This window comes from Lolium perenne, chromosome 4, assembly GCF_019359855.2.
Source record: "Lolium perenne isolate Kyuss_39 chromosome 4, Kyuss_2.0, whole genome shotgun sequence".
Taxonomy (NCBI): Eukaryota; Viridiplantae; Streptophyta; class Magnoliopsida; order Poales; family Poaceae; genus Lolium; species Lolium perenne.
Window position 1 is genome coordinate 102,311,113 of NC_067247.2, and position 15,836 is coordinate 102,326,948.

Here is a 15,836-nt window from a genome sequence, read left to right on the forward strand (position 1 = left end):
ATCTCTTCACCATGTGCAAATGTATTACTCCTTTCTAGTGTACCAATAAATACTCACTCTGGCGTGCCAAGTACATATGAATAAGCATTGTCTGGTCTGGGTGGAGTTCCCATATATGTATGTATCATAGTTGCACTCCCTGCCCACGTACCCCAGAAGTGACACTCATCCAGTTGTCGCTGCCTGCAATCAGTGTTCTTTGTGCTCCTAGCTACATGTATTAGGTTTTTTTCTTTGTTGGGTGAGCTGCTGAAAGATATACTTAGTTGATGCGAATGTGGTGTGTGTATGCAGCCATGCACGACATCGGAATGCAAGGTACCAGGAAAACATATTTAACAACCATGGAGATGTAACCTGTTTTGGAAATTTCAACTTTGCCAGTGTGGCATTGACGAATTCCTTGGATAAGATGTGCTCATCTATTGTTGCCGGGAGGGAGACAGCTCTCGCCTCTTCCATGGTCTGGATCATCAGGAAAAAGAGGAGTAGCAGAATTGGAGGGGAAATTTCAAGGAAGAGGAGAGAATTTTCTAAACACCATGTCAAGTCAAAATTTGATGGCTAGGTAGAAGGTGTATCAGCAAGGGAGCTCTGTTACAACTTTCCCAAAAAGTTAACTATTCATGCTCAGAAACAGGGTTTTAACAAACAGTGTGCAGTTTCACACACTTACTCTTCTTAATTTAGTCACAACGCCTATATGAAAAAGAGATCATAATTTCACGCATAGCTAAGCTAGGAATCATCCATTGGGCCATATCATGTGTGTCATAGCATCAGCAGCATGGAACCACATGCTTGAAATTTCAGTGAACAGCACATCCATACATCAACAAAGAACAGCATATGACTCATTGATTCAATCTCAAAGCCCCAAGATAAGGACTCTTCTTGCAACATGCCAACGTCGACTACTAAACTTACATTGACTAGCTAGTGGATACACACTTATAGTCACACTGGGGTGCACAGACGGCAAACACTAGAGAAGATGCAGAACATACCACTAATTTGTTCCTCAGAAGTACGACCCTCCCTTGCAGGCCAAATAGCATCCCAAAATTCCTCCTCCAACTGCATATGTTACCTGCAGCTAGAAAAAATTCAAGATTAGTGGACAATTTGGTGGGATACACGTGAAGAGACGAATTGCGTGGCCACAGTACCTGTTTTTACCTTGACAGCATCAACCCTCAGTTTCATCTTCCACCTCCCCATCCTGCACAAATCCACCTCCCATCTCACAAATCCAATCCCAGATCTTCACCGGCACGGGCATCACGGACAGCCAGGCCTGACGGATCAGCGCGAAGTCCTTCATCGCGTCCACCTCCCCCGCCGCCTTCTTGATCTCCCCGAGCCCCACGTCAATTATTTTTCAAATTTGTAGTTTCATTTACCGTATATGGTCTGCAGACACCTAGTTCGGCCCTCAAATCGTGATTTCTTTGGTCTGCAAACACGTATATGCGGTTTGTGGTTCAAGGTGTCTGCTCTTGCAGCCACATAGAACTGCATATGACTCATTGATTGTTGCAAAGCCCTAAAGATAGATACTGTTCTTGCAACATGCCAGCATCGACCACTGAACTTACACTGACTGCAGTGCAGAGACGGCAAACACTAGAGTAGATACAAAACATAAGTACTAATTTGTACCTCAGAACTACTACCATCTCTTGCAGGCCAAAAGACATCACAATAATGCTCCTTCCAACTGCATATGTTACCTGCAGCTACAACAATTTCCTAGATCAGACAGTTCGCTGGGATATATGTGAAGGGACGAATTGTATTGGGAAACATTGCGTTGCAACCGTAAGCTTGTTTATCTTAACAGCATCCACCATTTGCTTCATCTTCCACCTCCTCATCCTGCACAAACCCACCTCCTATCTCACAAATCCAGTCCCAGCTCTCAACAATGGAATAGTACCAAACATTAGAAGAAGCTTTAAGCCAGCCAGCCACCAGGCTGCATAAACCATGCTTGCAGCGGCGGATTTTTTTTCCTTCATAAGCATCACCTCTGCTTGGCTGACCAACCACATTTGACATTTGTGTCCTGCCCTCACTCGCGTACTTTGCCCAGATGATGAATTATGAAAGTCATATGGTTATAATTAAGTTGAAAAGAATGGTTTTCAAAGCAGTCTGCAGATCCTTTGGAGATTGTACTCATGACAGCAAAGCGACATACATAGTCATCTTTCATTGTTCATTGCTGGGAAAAGAAGGAACTATTCGCTCATAAACCAGGTATTATAAAACAGGGTGCAGTACACTCCTGAATTTAGTCATGGCACCTCTTTGAAACAGCGATCATAATTCACACATACCCAAGCGATGAATCATCCATGAGACCACGAGTGTCATAGCATCAAAAGCATGAATCATCCATGAGACCACGAGTGTCATAGCATCAAAAGCATGAAGTATGAAACCACCTGCTTAAAAATTCGCTGGACAGCATATGCATACAGCCAGCATATGAGAGACTCCTTGCTTGATCTCAAATCCCTGTGAGAGAACAACTGTTCGGTGCCTTTCTGGTGCTCCTGCCCAAAATTGATGCCGCCATTCATCCATCTCAATTCAGGCCCATCTCGCTCCAGAACTGTGTTATGAAAGCTATCACGAAGGTGCTTACCACGAGGCTGCAGGCCGCCATCCAAACCCTTGTTGATGCTGACCAAACCGGCTTTCTCTCCGGCAGACGTATTTCTGAGAACATCGTCTACGCGGCAGATCTCCTTCGGTGCTGCCACTCTAGACGCGCCCCCACCCTCGTGTTCAAGATTGATTTCCGCAAGGCCTTTGACTCGGTTAATTGGGCTAGCCTCCTCACCATTTTGAGGGCAAGAGGGTTTGATGAACGCTGGTGCCTCTGGATGGAAATGATCCTTGCCACTGGGCATACTGCCGTTCTGCTTAACGGTGTTCCCGGACGCTGGATTCGCTGTCGAAACGGCCTTCGTCAGGGTGACCCCCTCTCCCCCTACCTTTTCATCATTGTGGCGGACGTGTTGCAACGCCTTATCCGCCGTGCCTGGACCTCCGGCTCCCTGGCCCACCCCATTTCCCCCGATACCCCATGCCCGGTCCTTCAATACGCTGACGATACCCTGATCCTCTGCCAAGCTTCCCTTGAGGCTGCGATCTGCCTCAAGCAAGTCCTGGATGACTTCGCTTTGGCCACTGGGCTAGCGATCAATTTCCACAAATCTTGCTTCATTCCCATGCACACGGAGGCGACTGTCGCCTCTGCTATGGCCTCTGTCTTAGGGTGCCCCATCTCCTCCTTCCCGCAACCCTACCTGGGCTTGCCCCTCTCGCCCACCAAACTTCCAAACTCGGCCTTCGCCCCTCTCCTCCTCTCCTTCGACCGTAGACTTTCAGGCTGGCGCGCGCATCTGTTGTCTGCTGGGGGTAGACTTGTGTTGTGTAATGCTGTTCTGAATAATCTTGCTACTTACTACATGTGTTCCTTCTTGCTACCGCGTGGGGTCATTGAGAGTATTGATAAGAGGCGTCGTGCCTTTTTTTGGACTGGAAAGGACTCGTGCTCTGGTGCTCGCTGTCTAATTGCTTGGGATAAAGTTTTGTTGTCTAAGCAGGAGGGTGGCTTCGGCGTCAAGGATCTCCACCGGCAGAACAGGTGCTTGCTCCTCAATTTTATCCATAAACTTCATCAACCTAACCACCTGCCTTGGAAGACTTGGTATTTCTCTCACACAGGTCGCGACCTTGGAGACCCCTCGCCCTCCCCCTCCTTCTTGGAGAGGATTGTTGCGGAGTGCCACCCGCTCTACCGCTCTATTACTAGAGTGGCGGTGGCGGACGGCCGCTCCACCTCCTTCTGGCTGGATAAGTGGCTCCCGGGGGAGCCGCTCGCGACACGCTTCCCCGCCCTCTTCTCCCACAGTACACGCCCCCACGCCTCCGTGGCCGCGGTGGTATCGCTGGGGCTGGACCTCCAGAGCCGCCTCACTAGGGCTGCTGAGGAGGAGCTCCGGGCTGTGCGATGCTTCATCGACACCACCTCGCTTTCTGCGGGGGGCGACCGCCGCTCCATCGACTCACCGTCGGCGCCTTCCTTCTCCTCGCGTGCGGCCTACCGTGCCCTCTCGCCGGCGCGGCCCGTCGACTCTGCGGCCTGCTTGACCTGGTCCCTCAAGATACCCACCAAGGTCAAGATCTTCGCGTACCTCCTCGACATCGACAGGCTGAGCACCCGGGTGAACCTCTTCCACAAGGGGTGCGCCTCCTCCGCCGCTTGCGCCTCCTGCGGTGCCCCTGAGACGGGGCGCCACTTGTTCTTCGACTGTCCCAGAGCTGCTGACCTCTGGGCTGCCCTGGACGTCCCAATCCCAGTCGGCAGTTTCTCTATTTCGGATCTCCAGTCCCCCCCCAGACACCCACGGGCGCGTGGCATTTCGGTCTTGCGACCGTTCTCTGGTCCATTTGGAAGTCCAGGAACGACCTCGTCTTCAATGGAGTGGCCCACTCTACCGCTTCGACGGAGCCGGCGACGACCTCTCTCTTTGGAGGTGGCGTCTCCGCCCATCTGACCGGGAGCCACTCGACCGGCTCCGGTCTAGCTTTCTTGCTAGAGCTGTTACATAGAATAAGGAAAACTCTCCTCCCCCCCTGTATTTCCCTCCTGTGTACATGGACTGGCTACTTGGCCGCTTTCGAGTTTGAATAACAACCGGTGGGGTCTTTTCCCCCCCCGTCTACCTCGAAAAAAGAGAACAACTGTTCTTGCAACATGCCGGCATCGACCACTAAACTTACAGTGACTAGCTAGTGGATATATACTTCTAGTCAGACTATAACTCCTGTAATATTGTCTCCTCAAAATAAACGGTGTATAATCATTCATTTTTATAATCTAGTTTGCCTCACAAATAAGCTACGTAGATCCTTTCTTCTCCTCTAGAATTACAATGTACTATATAATTAATCAAATTAAGCCTCATCTGGACTAGATCATGTTTCCTTTCCAGCATAACTAATCTACGATATTGTAATTGACATACATGCACGTATGTAAACCTGCATGCCAAACAGCCAGCTGACTTCTACAGATTCTATATCTAATTCAATTCAGAAGATAACAGGTATGGTACAATAGAAACTGACCCGGAATCCCTTTTGTCTCCACGCAGGTTTCTTGCTTCTGCGAACTAATTTGTATTGTTTCTGGCTCCAGGACGATTGTTTCTAGCCATTTCTGATTTTACTCATACGTGATCAAAGAGGAGCCCATGTTTGTAACTCAACCGTTTAGATGTCCTAATTGGATTGACAAATCTGTGCTGTTTGTTTTCTATTGTTTTAATAATACAATAGAAAATAGATTGAAACCCTGATCATAATCCTTTTGCTCGCTCAAGACAATTCGCGGTCTTTTTTTTTCTAGTAGTCCTGTATGATAGTAGAAAAATTGATGTCAACTGGGAAAATGTTGTTGTTAAATAACTTCACAATGTGAAAGATGTATTACTCTTGAGTCCCTGGCCATAGTAATTTGCCTGCTGTACCATTAAATTTCACTCCGCTAATGCCCAGTCCGTATGCATATGCACTGTCAGTTATGTGTGGAATGCCATACATGTGAAATATATATACCTGGTAAGAAACACCCCTGCCCCTGCCGTTCTCGCCACCTGCAATCAGTGCTCGTTGTGCTCCTAGCTACATGTCTTAGGTTTTTCCTTCGTTGGGCAAGCACTAAAAAATACACTTTAATTGACCTCATAAATCCTAATTTTTTACATCACTGCAGTTTATTGTGAGCTTTGACATCACTTGCTGATAGTCCTAGCTCCGCCACTGCCAGGTACCATGTTCAGTTCATGGTCATATATCTGATTTGGCACTTGTTTTTGGAAAGTTTAGGAATCTTGGAAACTCAAATATATAGAAGATAGAAGATTATTTTTTACTCATTGGATAGATGGTCCTTGATGTCTATAACCTGCCTCTCTAAGGTTCCACCTCAAGTCTTCCTTCAGGGTCCAGCAGATACGCTCACATGCAAAATTTAGTCACAGGAGCCTACGGAAATTGTAGTACCGAAGATTCTATGTGCTTTCTATCTATCTTAGAATCGCTTCTAACCTTAATTGAAGAAAAATTAGTAAGCCTATTGACCACAAGAGTTTCAAGAGCTCTCTACTGAACACACTCTACAATTATTAGATTTGGATGTCCATTTTTAATAGCATTGTCCAGAATAATGATATGATCTATAGTGGTAAATCTTATTGTCCACAAAATTTATTAATTTGGACACCTATAAGTGATGAAAAACATTTGGCAAAGTCCACTTATGAGGCTCTGTTTGTGGTATGGATCCATCAAATACACTTTGGAAAAAATCTAGATCAAGATGGAGGGGGAAATTAAGTATAAATAGTGCTTCTATGTCACTTCACGAAAGAGGTGTGGTTCGGTTTCAGCTCAAATCACTCATGCATTGCTAGTGTTGCGCTGGCAGCTTCCTTGGTTAAAGGGTGCTGCATTAATTCCACACTTCATTCCGCTGTTTTTTACAGGAGGGAGACGGCTTTCGCCTCCTTCGTGGTTAAGAACTTATGGAAACAGAGGAGCAGCAAAGTGTGAGGGAAATCTTCAAGGCATAAGAGAAAATTTTCTGACTTCGAAAAATTTAAGCACTGGCCTCGATGCAAAATTTGATGGCTACATTGGAGGTGTTCTTGCATGAGACCTTAGTTACAGCTTTCCCAAAAAACAAGGTATTATGACAGTTTGCAGTTACACACTTACACTTCTTAATTTAGGCACGATACCTATATGAAACGATGATCGTCGTTCAACACATAGCAAGCTAGGGATCATCGAAGAGACCGTGACTGGCGCAGTATCAAAAGCATGAAACCACCTACTTGAAAATTCATTGGAGAGCATATCTATACAGCCACATAGAAGAGCATATGACTCGTTGATTTGATCTCAAAGCCCTAAGATGAGGACTGTTCTTGCAACATCCCAACATCAATCACTGAACTTAGGCTGGAATATGCTAGTGGATAGTCACACTGCAGTGCAGAGACGGCACACAGTGCAGAAGATGCACAACATACCATTAATTCGTTCCTCACAAGTCCTAACATGTCTTGCAGGCCAGAAGGCATAAAAAATGCTCATTTTAACTACATAGTTACCTGTAGCTAGAACAATTTTCAAGACAGTTGGACAACTGTTTTTTCCCATAGTAGTCACCTATCGCAGTTAAAAATTGAAGACCTTTAGAGTGTAAATCTGGGAAGATGCTGCTATAAAATCCCTTGACCATGTGCAAACGTATTACTCCTTTCTAGTGTACCAATAAATAATCACTCTAGCATGCAAAGTACATATGCATAAGCATTGTTTGGTATGCGTGGAGTGCCCATATATGTCTATATCATCTATGCACTCCCTGTCCACATACCCAAGTGACACTCCTCCAGTTCTCGCTACCGGCAATCAGTGTTCTTTGTGCTCCTAGCTACATGTCTTAGGTTTTTTCTTTGTCAGGTGAGCAGCTGAAAGATATACTTAATTGATGCAAATGTGGTGTGCGCATGCACGACATCGGAATGCGAGGTACCAGGAAAACATATTCAACAATCCTTGGCTGCCTTGGTTAAGATGTGCTCCTCCGTGGTTGTCAGGAGGGAAATGGCTGTCGCCGCTTTCGTGTTTTGGAACATTGGGGAACAGTGGAGTAGCAGAACTCTGTTACAACTTTTCCAAAAAAAAAAACCCAGCTATTCGTGCTCAGAAACCGGGTATTACAAAAGGTGTGCAGTTTCACACACTTATTCTTCTTAATTTCGTCACAGCGCCTATATGAATCAGAGATCATCATATCACTCCTAGCTAAGCTAGGAATCACCCATGGGGCCATGTGTGCCATAGCATCAAGCCATCAACAGCATGGAACCGTGTGCTTGAAAGTTCCGAACAGCAACATCCATACAGCCACATAGAACAGCATATGACTCATTGATTCAATCTCAAAGCCCCAAGATAAGGACTCTTCTTGCAACATGCCAACGTCAACTACTAAACTTACATTGACTAGCTAGTGGATACACACTTATAGTCACATCGCGGTGCAGAGACGGCAAACACTAGAGAAGATGCAGAACATACCACTAATTTGTTCCTCAAAAGTACTACCCCCTCCAACTACATATGTTACCTGCAGCTAGAAAAATTTCCAAGATTAGTGGACAATTCGGTGGGATACAAGTGAAGGGACGAATTGCGTGGCCACCATACCTGTTTTCACCTTGACAGCATCAACCCACAGTTTCATCTTCCACCTCCCCATCCTGCACAAACCCACCTCCCATCTCACAAATCCAATCCCAGATCTTCACCGGCACGGGCATCACCGACAGCCGGGCCTGACGGATCAGCGCGAAGTCCTTCATCCCCTCCACCTCCCCCGCGGCCTTCTTGATCTCTGCCAGCCCCACAGGTTTCTGGAACTCCCCGACGGCCCGCACGTCCACGGCGCCGCCGGCCGTCGCCTCCCCCTCCTCGCCCTCGTACCACTCCCTGGTGACCTCCACGACGCCCACGACGCGGCGCGAGGCTGCGCCGGCGCCCGAGTGGTAGAAGAGGCAGCGGTCGCCGCAGCGCATCGCGCGGAGGTTGTTCATGGCCTGGTGGTTGCGGACGCCGTCCCACGGCCCGACGCCGCCGGGGGCGCTGGCCTGGTCGGACCACGACCACTCCCCCGGCTCCGTCTTCAGGAGCCAGTGCTTGCTGGCGGCGGTCACGGTGGGCGCTGCCTTCTTGCTGACGGACGCCGCCGCTTTCTTGCCGGCGGCGGTGACAGTGGGCAGGGCCGGCCCATAGGCCGGGGCAACGGGGCGACCGCCCCGGGCCCCTAGCAGGAAAGGGCCCCGGCCCAGGTAGTAGTCCAATGCTAATTCTAGGATATTTGTGCTTATGTTCAGGAAAGGAATAGAAAAAAGTAAGATGGCCAAGCCCACCACGCAGTAGTCGCAGTTAGTTTTGACAAGGTTAATTGCTTTGTATATATGAATTGATTGTATCTTTGTGCCATCTAGAAGATAGATCTTTTGCAGAACAATATTCTTTTCTTACTGTCATGATGTAGTTGTCTGAATTGCTACAAATAAATATTTGCGGTGTGAGTTTTGCTGTTCCAAAACCATCCATCTATATATATACGAGATTTGCTTTTGAAATACATTACATTCCAAAAAATTGTTTGTCAACAAGGGCCCCTTTTTATTGCTCGCCCCGGGGCCCTGAATATGTGTGGACCGGGCCTGACAGTGGGACCTGCCTTCTTGCTGGCGGCTGTCGCTGCTTTCTTGCCGGCGGCGGTCGCTGCTTTCTTGCTGGCGGTAGTCACGGTGGTGGCTGCTTTCCTCGCCATCCTGTGAAGGGTCAGTGCTGTGGCTATCGCCGGAGCAGGCAACAATAATCTTGTTTTGGCGGGGAATTGGGCGCTAGGGCTTGTGATTGCGCGGGGAATTCTTCCTACCATTGTCATGGTCTCCCGATTCCGTACTCTCAAATCGGGAAATGAACAGGCGGTCCAGGCCGGGCTGGGCCGGTCTCACTATAAGCTCTCCTTTCTGCCAGCCTGACTCGTAGGAACAGCCCAATAGGACAATCAGGCCCGTAACCACGTGATACACATGGTAAGCAACCCTAAGAAAAACACTAATCTGTCGTAAACTCGTAAACAGTCTAAAAAAAACTAATTTGTCGTAAACTTTGGTGGCAGAAGATGTCAAACACTTGAACTTGATTTAGACACAAGTTTGATCATAAATTCAGAATGATGGCTTGATTCTAATTTATTCTATCTATTGTACAAAATAATACATCCCAGTAGAAAAAACTAAATCAGTTGCTTCGAGCAATGCTCAAAAACTGTTGTTGTCGTGGTGATACAACAGATGCCCTAGGTAGGCTTATCTTGGGACCGATGTGTACCGAGGAGATTGGAGGAGGAGAAGATTAAGGAAATGGGAGCACGAACAGGAAGATCTACTCCAACATGTTGTATGTATTGATCTCAAAAGGAGCTAGGGTTTGTACTTAGCCTAGAGCTAGAGATTGAAGATGAATTATACGGTAAACTAGCCAACAGAGATCTCTCCTGCACAAGGGGAATGCCCCCTCCTTATATAGGGAGGGGTGGCTTAGAAGGGAAGGAACCCTAGTGGAGTCTTTGTCTAGTTAAGCCTATTTTATAAAGCTTCTTTGGCTTCAGGCGTGACGTTTCCTTCTGCGGCCCTTCTCTGGTGACGCTCCTTGGTTGGCCTTCGGTTGCTTTGCTCGTCATCAAGTTGCTTTGGCTTCAGAGCTTCGTTTAAAGCTGAACTGCTTAGCTCCTCCGTATCCTTTCGCCCGAGAGGGTATCTTTGACTAGGGTGCCAACATATTGCCGTTGAGGCTATGCCGGATCCAAGTTAATACGACCGGAGTAAACCGGACTCGTGTCTTATTACTCTCCCAGACTTTGGCTTCCTGGGTGCATCTCCGGCTTAGATATCACTTGTTGACCTTACTCTGGCATACCCCTCCCGGTATACCGGACCATATCATCCAGCACTCCCTTAAACCGAACTTTCATAATCCGGATTATCTCTTAATCCGGTCTATTAGTATCTTAACTTGGTATATTTTCCATAGTCTTGACCTACTGGGGGTCATCCCCCCGATATTAGTCCCCGAAGCTGGCATGGTACGGCTGAGCCATCCGACGGGCTGCACTAGGTTCCCTCATAACTTGTACCGGATTAAACATCCCAGTTTCAGTTTGAGCCAAGGATTCGGCAGCTCGCCAAATTCCATTAGTTACTTGACTAAAGTGGATTCATCGAATGCAATCCGGCTTCTATCCGGCGGTTCCTTCGCTCGCACTCTTCCTCTTTGGGACCGGGAATATCCCGAAATATGTGCCTGTCAAAGACATGCGGCATTGTTCCTAACGCTGCAGTGGTCAGCGAGGATCAAATCCTCACCATCTGCATCCACTTCATATGTAGCACTATCAACTTGTTGAGACGCATATTCTTGCTAATAATTAGACCCAACATTCACATGTGACATGAATGTCTCATCATCAACACTACATAAAAATTGCTATCAAATTCTATTCATCTACACAAATAATATTCATCTAAACAAATATGTAGCAAATTGCAAGTCATACCTTGCTGTCATATCGTCGCCCATGTTGGGCGCGCCTGATTCCGGTGCAAATGGCTCTGGTGGCGGTGGTGGTGGAGGATGCATTTGTGGCGTCGTCGCAGCGGCAGGCGCCGCGGCAATCTTCGACCCCCCCCCCCCCCCCCCCGCCCCATTTTTTCTGCACTGTCAGCGCCGCCGACCGCTTCGTGACTGATTTCTTACTCAGGGGAGGTGGTACCAGCGCCGGCAAAACGCTTCCCGTCGTCGAGTTCGATCTTGGCGCGACGAACAGGTTTTGCACCAGCCCGGCGCTAGGGTTCGCCGTCGCCACCGCGGGAGAAGTTGTGGCCAGCGGAATTAAATTATCGATGTCCGCGGCAGCGAAATTCTGCGGGAGGGGAGTGGAGCGGCCTGCCATCGCCGGTGAATTGCAGGCGCAGGAGCAAGAGAGGGAGAAATTAGGAGTGCGGGAGGGGAATGGGAAGGGCGGTTGCCTTTCCCGCGCTCTACTTTTCCTTTACAGCGCGCTGGGCCGCAATTTCGCGCGTGTTGGGAAAAAATAGGGCGTTATTATCGCGCGTCTGCTGGAGCGATATATTTTGGCGTCGGCGCGATAAACTGGCGGTTTTTACCGCGCGTCTGTTGAAGATGCCCTAAAATTAGAAGATCTGAGTCAATCTAGGTTAGGGCTTTACCATAGCAAATGTGTTACTCCGTACTCCTTTCGAATGTACCGATAAATAATCACTCTGGCATGACAAGTACATATGCATATGCATTTTCTGGCATGTGTGGAGTGCCCACTGCCCACATGTGGAGTATATATCATCTTTGCAGTCCCTGCCCACAAACCCGATAAGACACTCCTATCATCGCAAACCTCTGAAAACAGTGTTCATTGTGCTCCTAGCAACATGTCTTTAAGTTTTTCTTTGTTGGGTGAGCGGCTAAAGATATACGAAGTACTTAGATGATGCCACGGTGGTGTGTGTCGGAATGCGAGGTACCAGGAAAACATATTCGGCCAACATGGTCTCTTGTCCTGGAAACTTCAGCATTGCTACTATTGGGCTGGCGGTTTTCTTTGTGCTCCTAGCTACATGTCTTAGGTTTTTCCTTTGTTGGGCGAGCACTAAAAAATACACTTTAGTTCATGCGAATGTGGTGTGTGAACACGACATCAGAATGTGAGGTACCAGTTTCAGTTCATGGGCATATATCTGATTTGGCACTTCTCTTTGGAAAGTTTAGGAATCTTGGAAACTCAAATAGATAGAAGATAGAAGATTAGTTTTTACTCATTAGGTGGATGGTCCTTGATGTCTATAACCTGCCTCTCTAAGGTCCCACCTCAAGTCTTCCTTAAGAGTCCAGTAGATACACTCTTATGCAAGATTTAGTCACAGGAGCCTACGGAAATTGTACTACCGGAGATTCTATGTGCTTTCTATCTATCTTAGAATTTCTTCTAACCTTAATTGAAGAAAAATTAGTAAGACTATTGACCACAAGAGTTTCCAAGGCTCTCTACTGATTACTGAACACACTCTATAATTATTAGATTTGGATGTCCACTTTTAATACTCCAGAATAATGATATGATCTCCAGTGTTGTACATTTTATTGTCCACAAAAACTATTAATTTGGACCCCTATAAGTGACAACAAACATTTGGCGAAGTCCACTTATGAGGCTCTATTTGTGGTACGGATACATCAGATGCACTTTGAAAAAAATCTAGATCAAGATAGAGGGGGAAATTAAGTACAAATAGTGCTGTTATGTCACTTCACGGAAGAGGTGTGGATCGGTTTCATCTTTCATCTGAAATAACTCGTGCATTGCTAGTATTGCACTGGCAGCTTCCTTAGTTAAAGGGTGATGCCTTAACTCCACACTTCGTTCCGCTGTTTTTGCCAGGAGGGAGATGGCTTTCGCCTCCTTCGTGGTTCAGAACTTATAAAAACAGAAGAGCAGCAAAGTGTGAGGGAAATCTTCAAGGCATAAGAGAAATTTTTCTAACTTAGAAAATTTTAAGCACCAGCCTCGATGCAAAATTTGATGGCTACATTGGAGGTGTTCTTGCATGGGACCTTAGTTACAGCTTTCCCAGAAAACAACAATTTATTGCACAGAAACCAGGTATTATGACAGTTTGCAGTTACACACTTACACTTCTTAATTTAGGCACGATACCTATATGAAGCGATGATCCTCGTTCAACACATAGCCAGCTAGGGATCATCCAAGAGACCGTGACTGGCGCAGCATCAAAAGCATGAAACCACCTACTTGAAAATTCATTGGAGAACATATCTATACAGCCACATAGAAGAGCATATGACTCATTGAATTGATCTCAAAGCCCTAAGATGAGGACTCTTTTTGCAACATGCCAACTTCTACCACTGAACTTACACTGGAACATGCTAGTGGATAGTCACATTGCAGTGCAGAGACATCACACAGTAGAGAAGATACACAACATACCGCTAATTCGTTCCTCACAAGTCCTAACATCTCTTGCAGGACAAAAGGCATAGAAAAATGCTCCTTTTAACTGCATACATTACCTGCAGCTAGAACAATTTTCAAGACAGTTGGCCGACTGTTTTTCCCGTAGTAGTCACCTGTCGCAGTTAAAAACTGAACCTTTAGAGCGCAAATCTGGGAAGGTGCTGCTGTAAAATCCCTTCACCATGTGCAAATTTATTACTCTCTTTTCTAGTGCACCAATACATAATCACTCTGGCATGCATACATATGCATAAGCATGGTTTGGTATGCGTAGAGTGCCCATATATGTCTATATCATCTATACCCTCCCTGCCCACATACCCACGTGACACTCCTCCGGTTCTCGCTACCAGCAATCTGTGTTCTTTGTGCTACTAGCTATATGTCCTAGGTTTTTTCTTTGTCAGGTGAGCGGCTGAAAGATATACTTAATTGATATGCAAATGTGGTGTGTGCATGCACAACATCGGAATGCGAGGTACCAGGAAAACATATTCAACAACCGTTGCCACAAAGCCTAATATGGAAACTTCAACATTGCCAGTGTTGCGCTGACAGGTTCCTTGGTTAAGATGTGCACCTCCGTGGTTGTCGGGAGGGAAATGGCTGTCGTCTCTTTCGTGTTTTGGGACATTGGGGGAACAAAGTTGTAGCAGAATTCGAGTGAAATTTCAAGGAAGAGGAGAGAACTTTCTAAGCACCATCTCGATGCAATATTTGATGGCTAGATAGAAGGTGCACCTGCAAGGGAGCTCTATTACAACTTTCCCAAGAAAAACCATCAATTCATGCTCAGAAACCGGGTATTACAAAAAGTGTGCAGTTTCACACACTCATTCTTCTTAATTTAGTCACAGCGCCTATATGAATCAGAGATCATCATTTCACACGTAGCTAAACTAGGAATCACCCATGGGACCATGTGTGCCATAGCATCAAGCCATCAACAGCATGGAACCGCATGCTTGAAATTTCAGAACAGCACATCCATACAGCCATATAGAACAACATATGGCTCGCTGATTTGATCTCAAAGCCCCAAGATAAGGACTCTTGTTGCAACATGCCAACGTCGACTACTAAACTTACATTGACTAGCTAGTGGATACACACTTATAGTCACACTGCGGTGCAGAGACGGCAAACACTAGAGAAGATGCAGAACATACCACTAATTTGTTCCTCAAAAGTACTACCCCCTCCAACTACATATGTTACCTGCAGCTAGAAAAATTTCCAAGATTAGTGGACAATTCGGTGGGATACAAGTGAAGGGACGAATTGCGTGGCCACCATACCTGTTTTCACCTTGACAGCATCAACCCACAGTTTCATCTTCCACCTCCCCATCCTGCACAAACCCACCTCCCATCTCACAAATCCAATCCCAGATCTTCACCGGCACGGGCATCACCGACAGCCGGGCCTGACGGATCAGCGCGAAGTCCTTCATCCCCTCCACCTCCCCCGCGGCCTTCTTGATCTCTGCCAGCCCCACAGGTTTCTGGAACTCCCCGACGGCCCGCACGTCCACGGCGCCGCCGGCCGTCGCCTCCCCCTCCTCGCCCTCGTACCACTCCCTGGTGACCTCCACGACGCCCACGACGCGGCGCGAGGCTGCGCCGGCGCCCGAGTGGTAGAAGAGGCAGCGGTCGCCGCAGCGCATCGCGCGGAGGTTGTTCATGGCCTGGTGGTTGCGGACGCCGTCCCACGGCCCGACGCCGCCGGGGGCGCTGGCCTGGTCGGACCACGACCACTCCCCCGGCTCCGTCTTCAGGAGCCAGTACTTGCTGGCGGCGGCCACGGTGGGCGCTGCCTTCTTGCTGGCGGCGGTGGCGGTGGGACCTGCCTTCTTGCTGGCGGACGCCGCCGCTGCTTTCTTGCTGGCGGCGGTCATGGTGGGCGCTACCTTCTTGCTGGCGGCCGTCGCCGCCTTCTTGATGGCGGCGGTCGCGGTCTTCTTGCTGGCGGCGGTCGCTGCTTTCTTGCTGGCGGCGGTCACGGTGGAGGCTGCTTTCCTCGCCATCCTGTGAAGGGTCAGTGCTGTGGCTATCGCCGGAGCAGGCAACAGCAATCTTGTTTTGGCGGGGAATTGGGCGCTAGGGCTTGTGAT

General features: G+C 47.7%; 2 protein-coding genes and 1 long non-coding RNA gene across 3 annotated transcripts; all 3 read right to left on the reverse strand.

Moving 5' to 3' along the window:
- Positions 1 to 835: 835 nt before the first annotated feature.
- LOC139830878 (uncharacterized) lies at positions 836 to 1,363 on the reverse strand. Its single transcript, XR_011744386.1, has 2 exons — positions 1,180 to 1,363; positions 836 to 1,090 (listed from the first exon to the last, which is right to left on the reverse strand). It is a non-coding gene; the product is annotated as an uncharacterized lncRNA (long non-coding RNA).
- A 6,604-nt stretch (positions 1,364 to 7,967) lies between these two features.
- Positions 7,968 to 9,436, reverse strand: LOC127293495 (uncharacterized). Its single transcript, XM_071829098.1, has 3 exons — positions 9,340 to 9,436; positions 8,302 to 8,962; positions 7,968 to 8,221 (listed from the first exon to the last, which is right to left on the reverse strand). The coding sequence occupies exons 1-2, from the start codon at positions 9,434 to 9,436 to the stop codon at positions 8,322 to 8,324; spliced, it is 738 nt and encodes a 245-aa protein (XP_071685199.1). The 3' UTR covers positions 7,968 to 8,221; positions 8,302 to 8,321.
- Positions 9,437 to 14,529: 5,093 nt separating this feature from the next.
- LOC127347049 (uncharacterized) lies at positions 14,530 to 15,749 on the reverse strand. Its single transcript, XM_071829099.1, has 2 exons — positions 15,022 to 15,749; positions 14,530 to 14,941 (listed from the first exon to the last, which is right to left on the reverse strand). Exon 1 carries the CDS (start codon positions 15,747 to 15,749, stop codon positions 15,042 to 15,044), a length of 708 nt encoding a protein of 235 aa, XP_071685200.1. The 3' UTR covers positions 14,530 to 14,941; positions 15,022 to 15,041.
- Positions 15,750 to 15,836: the final 87 nt, after the last annotated feature.

Bases quoted from the DNA above. Each gene is read 5' to 3' on its own strand.
- LOC127347049 (XM_071829099.1), bottom strand. From the start codon at position 15,749: ATGGCGAGGAAAGCAGCCTCCACCGTGACCGCCGCCAGCAAGAAAGCA.
- LOC127293495 (XM_071829098.1), bottom strand. From the start codon at position 9,436: ATGGCGAGGAAAGCAGCCACCACCGTGACTACCGCCAGCAAGAAAGCA. The intron at 8,963-9,339 runs GTCCCACTGTCA...CAAATATCCTAG, and splicing joins AGCCGCCAGCAAGAAGGCAG to AATTAGCATTGGACTACTAC.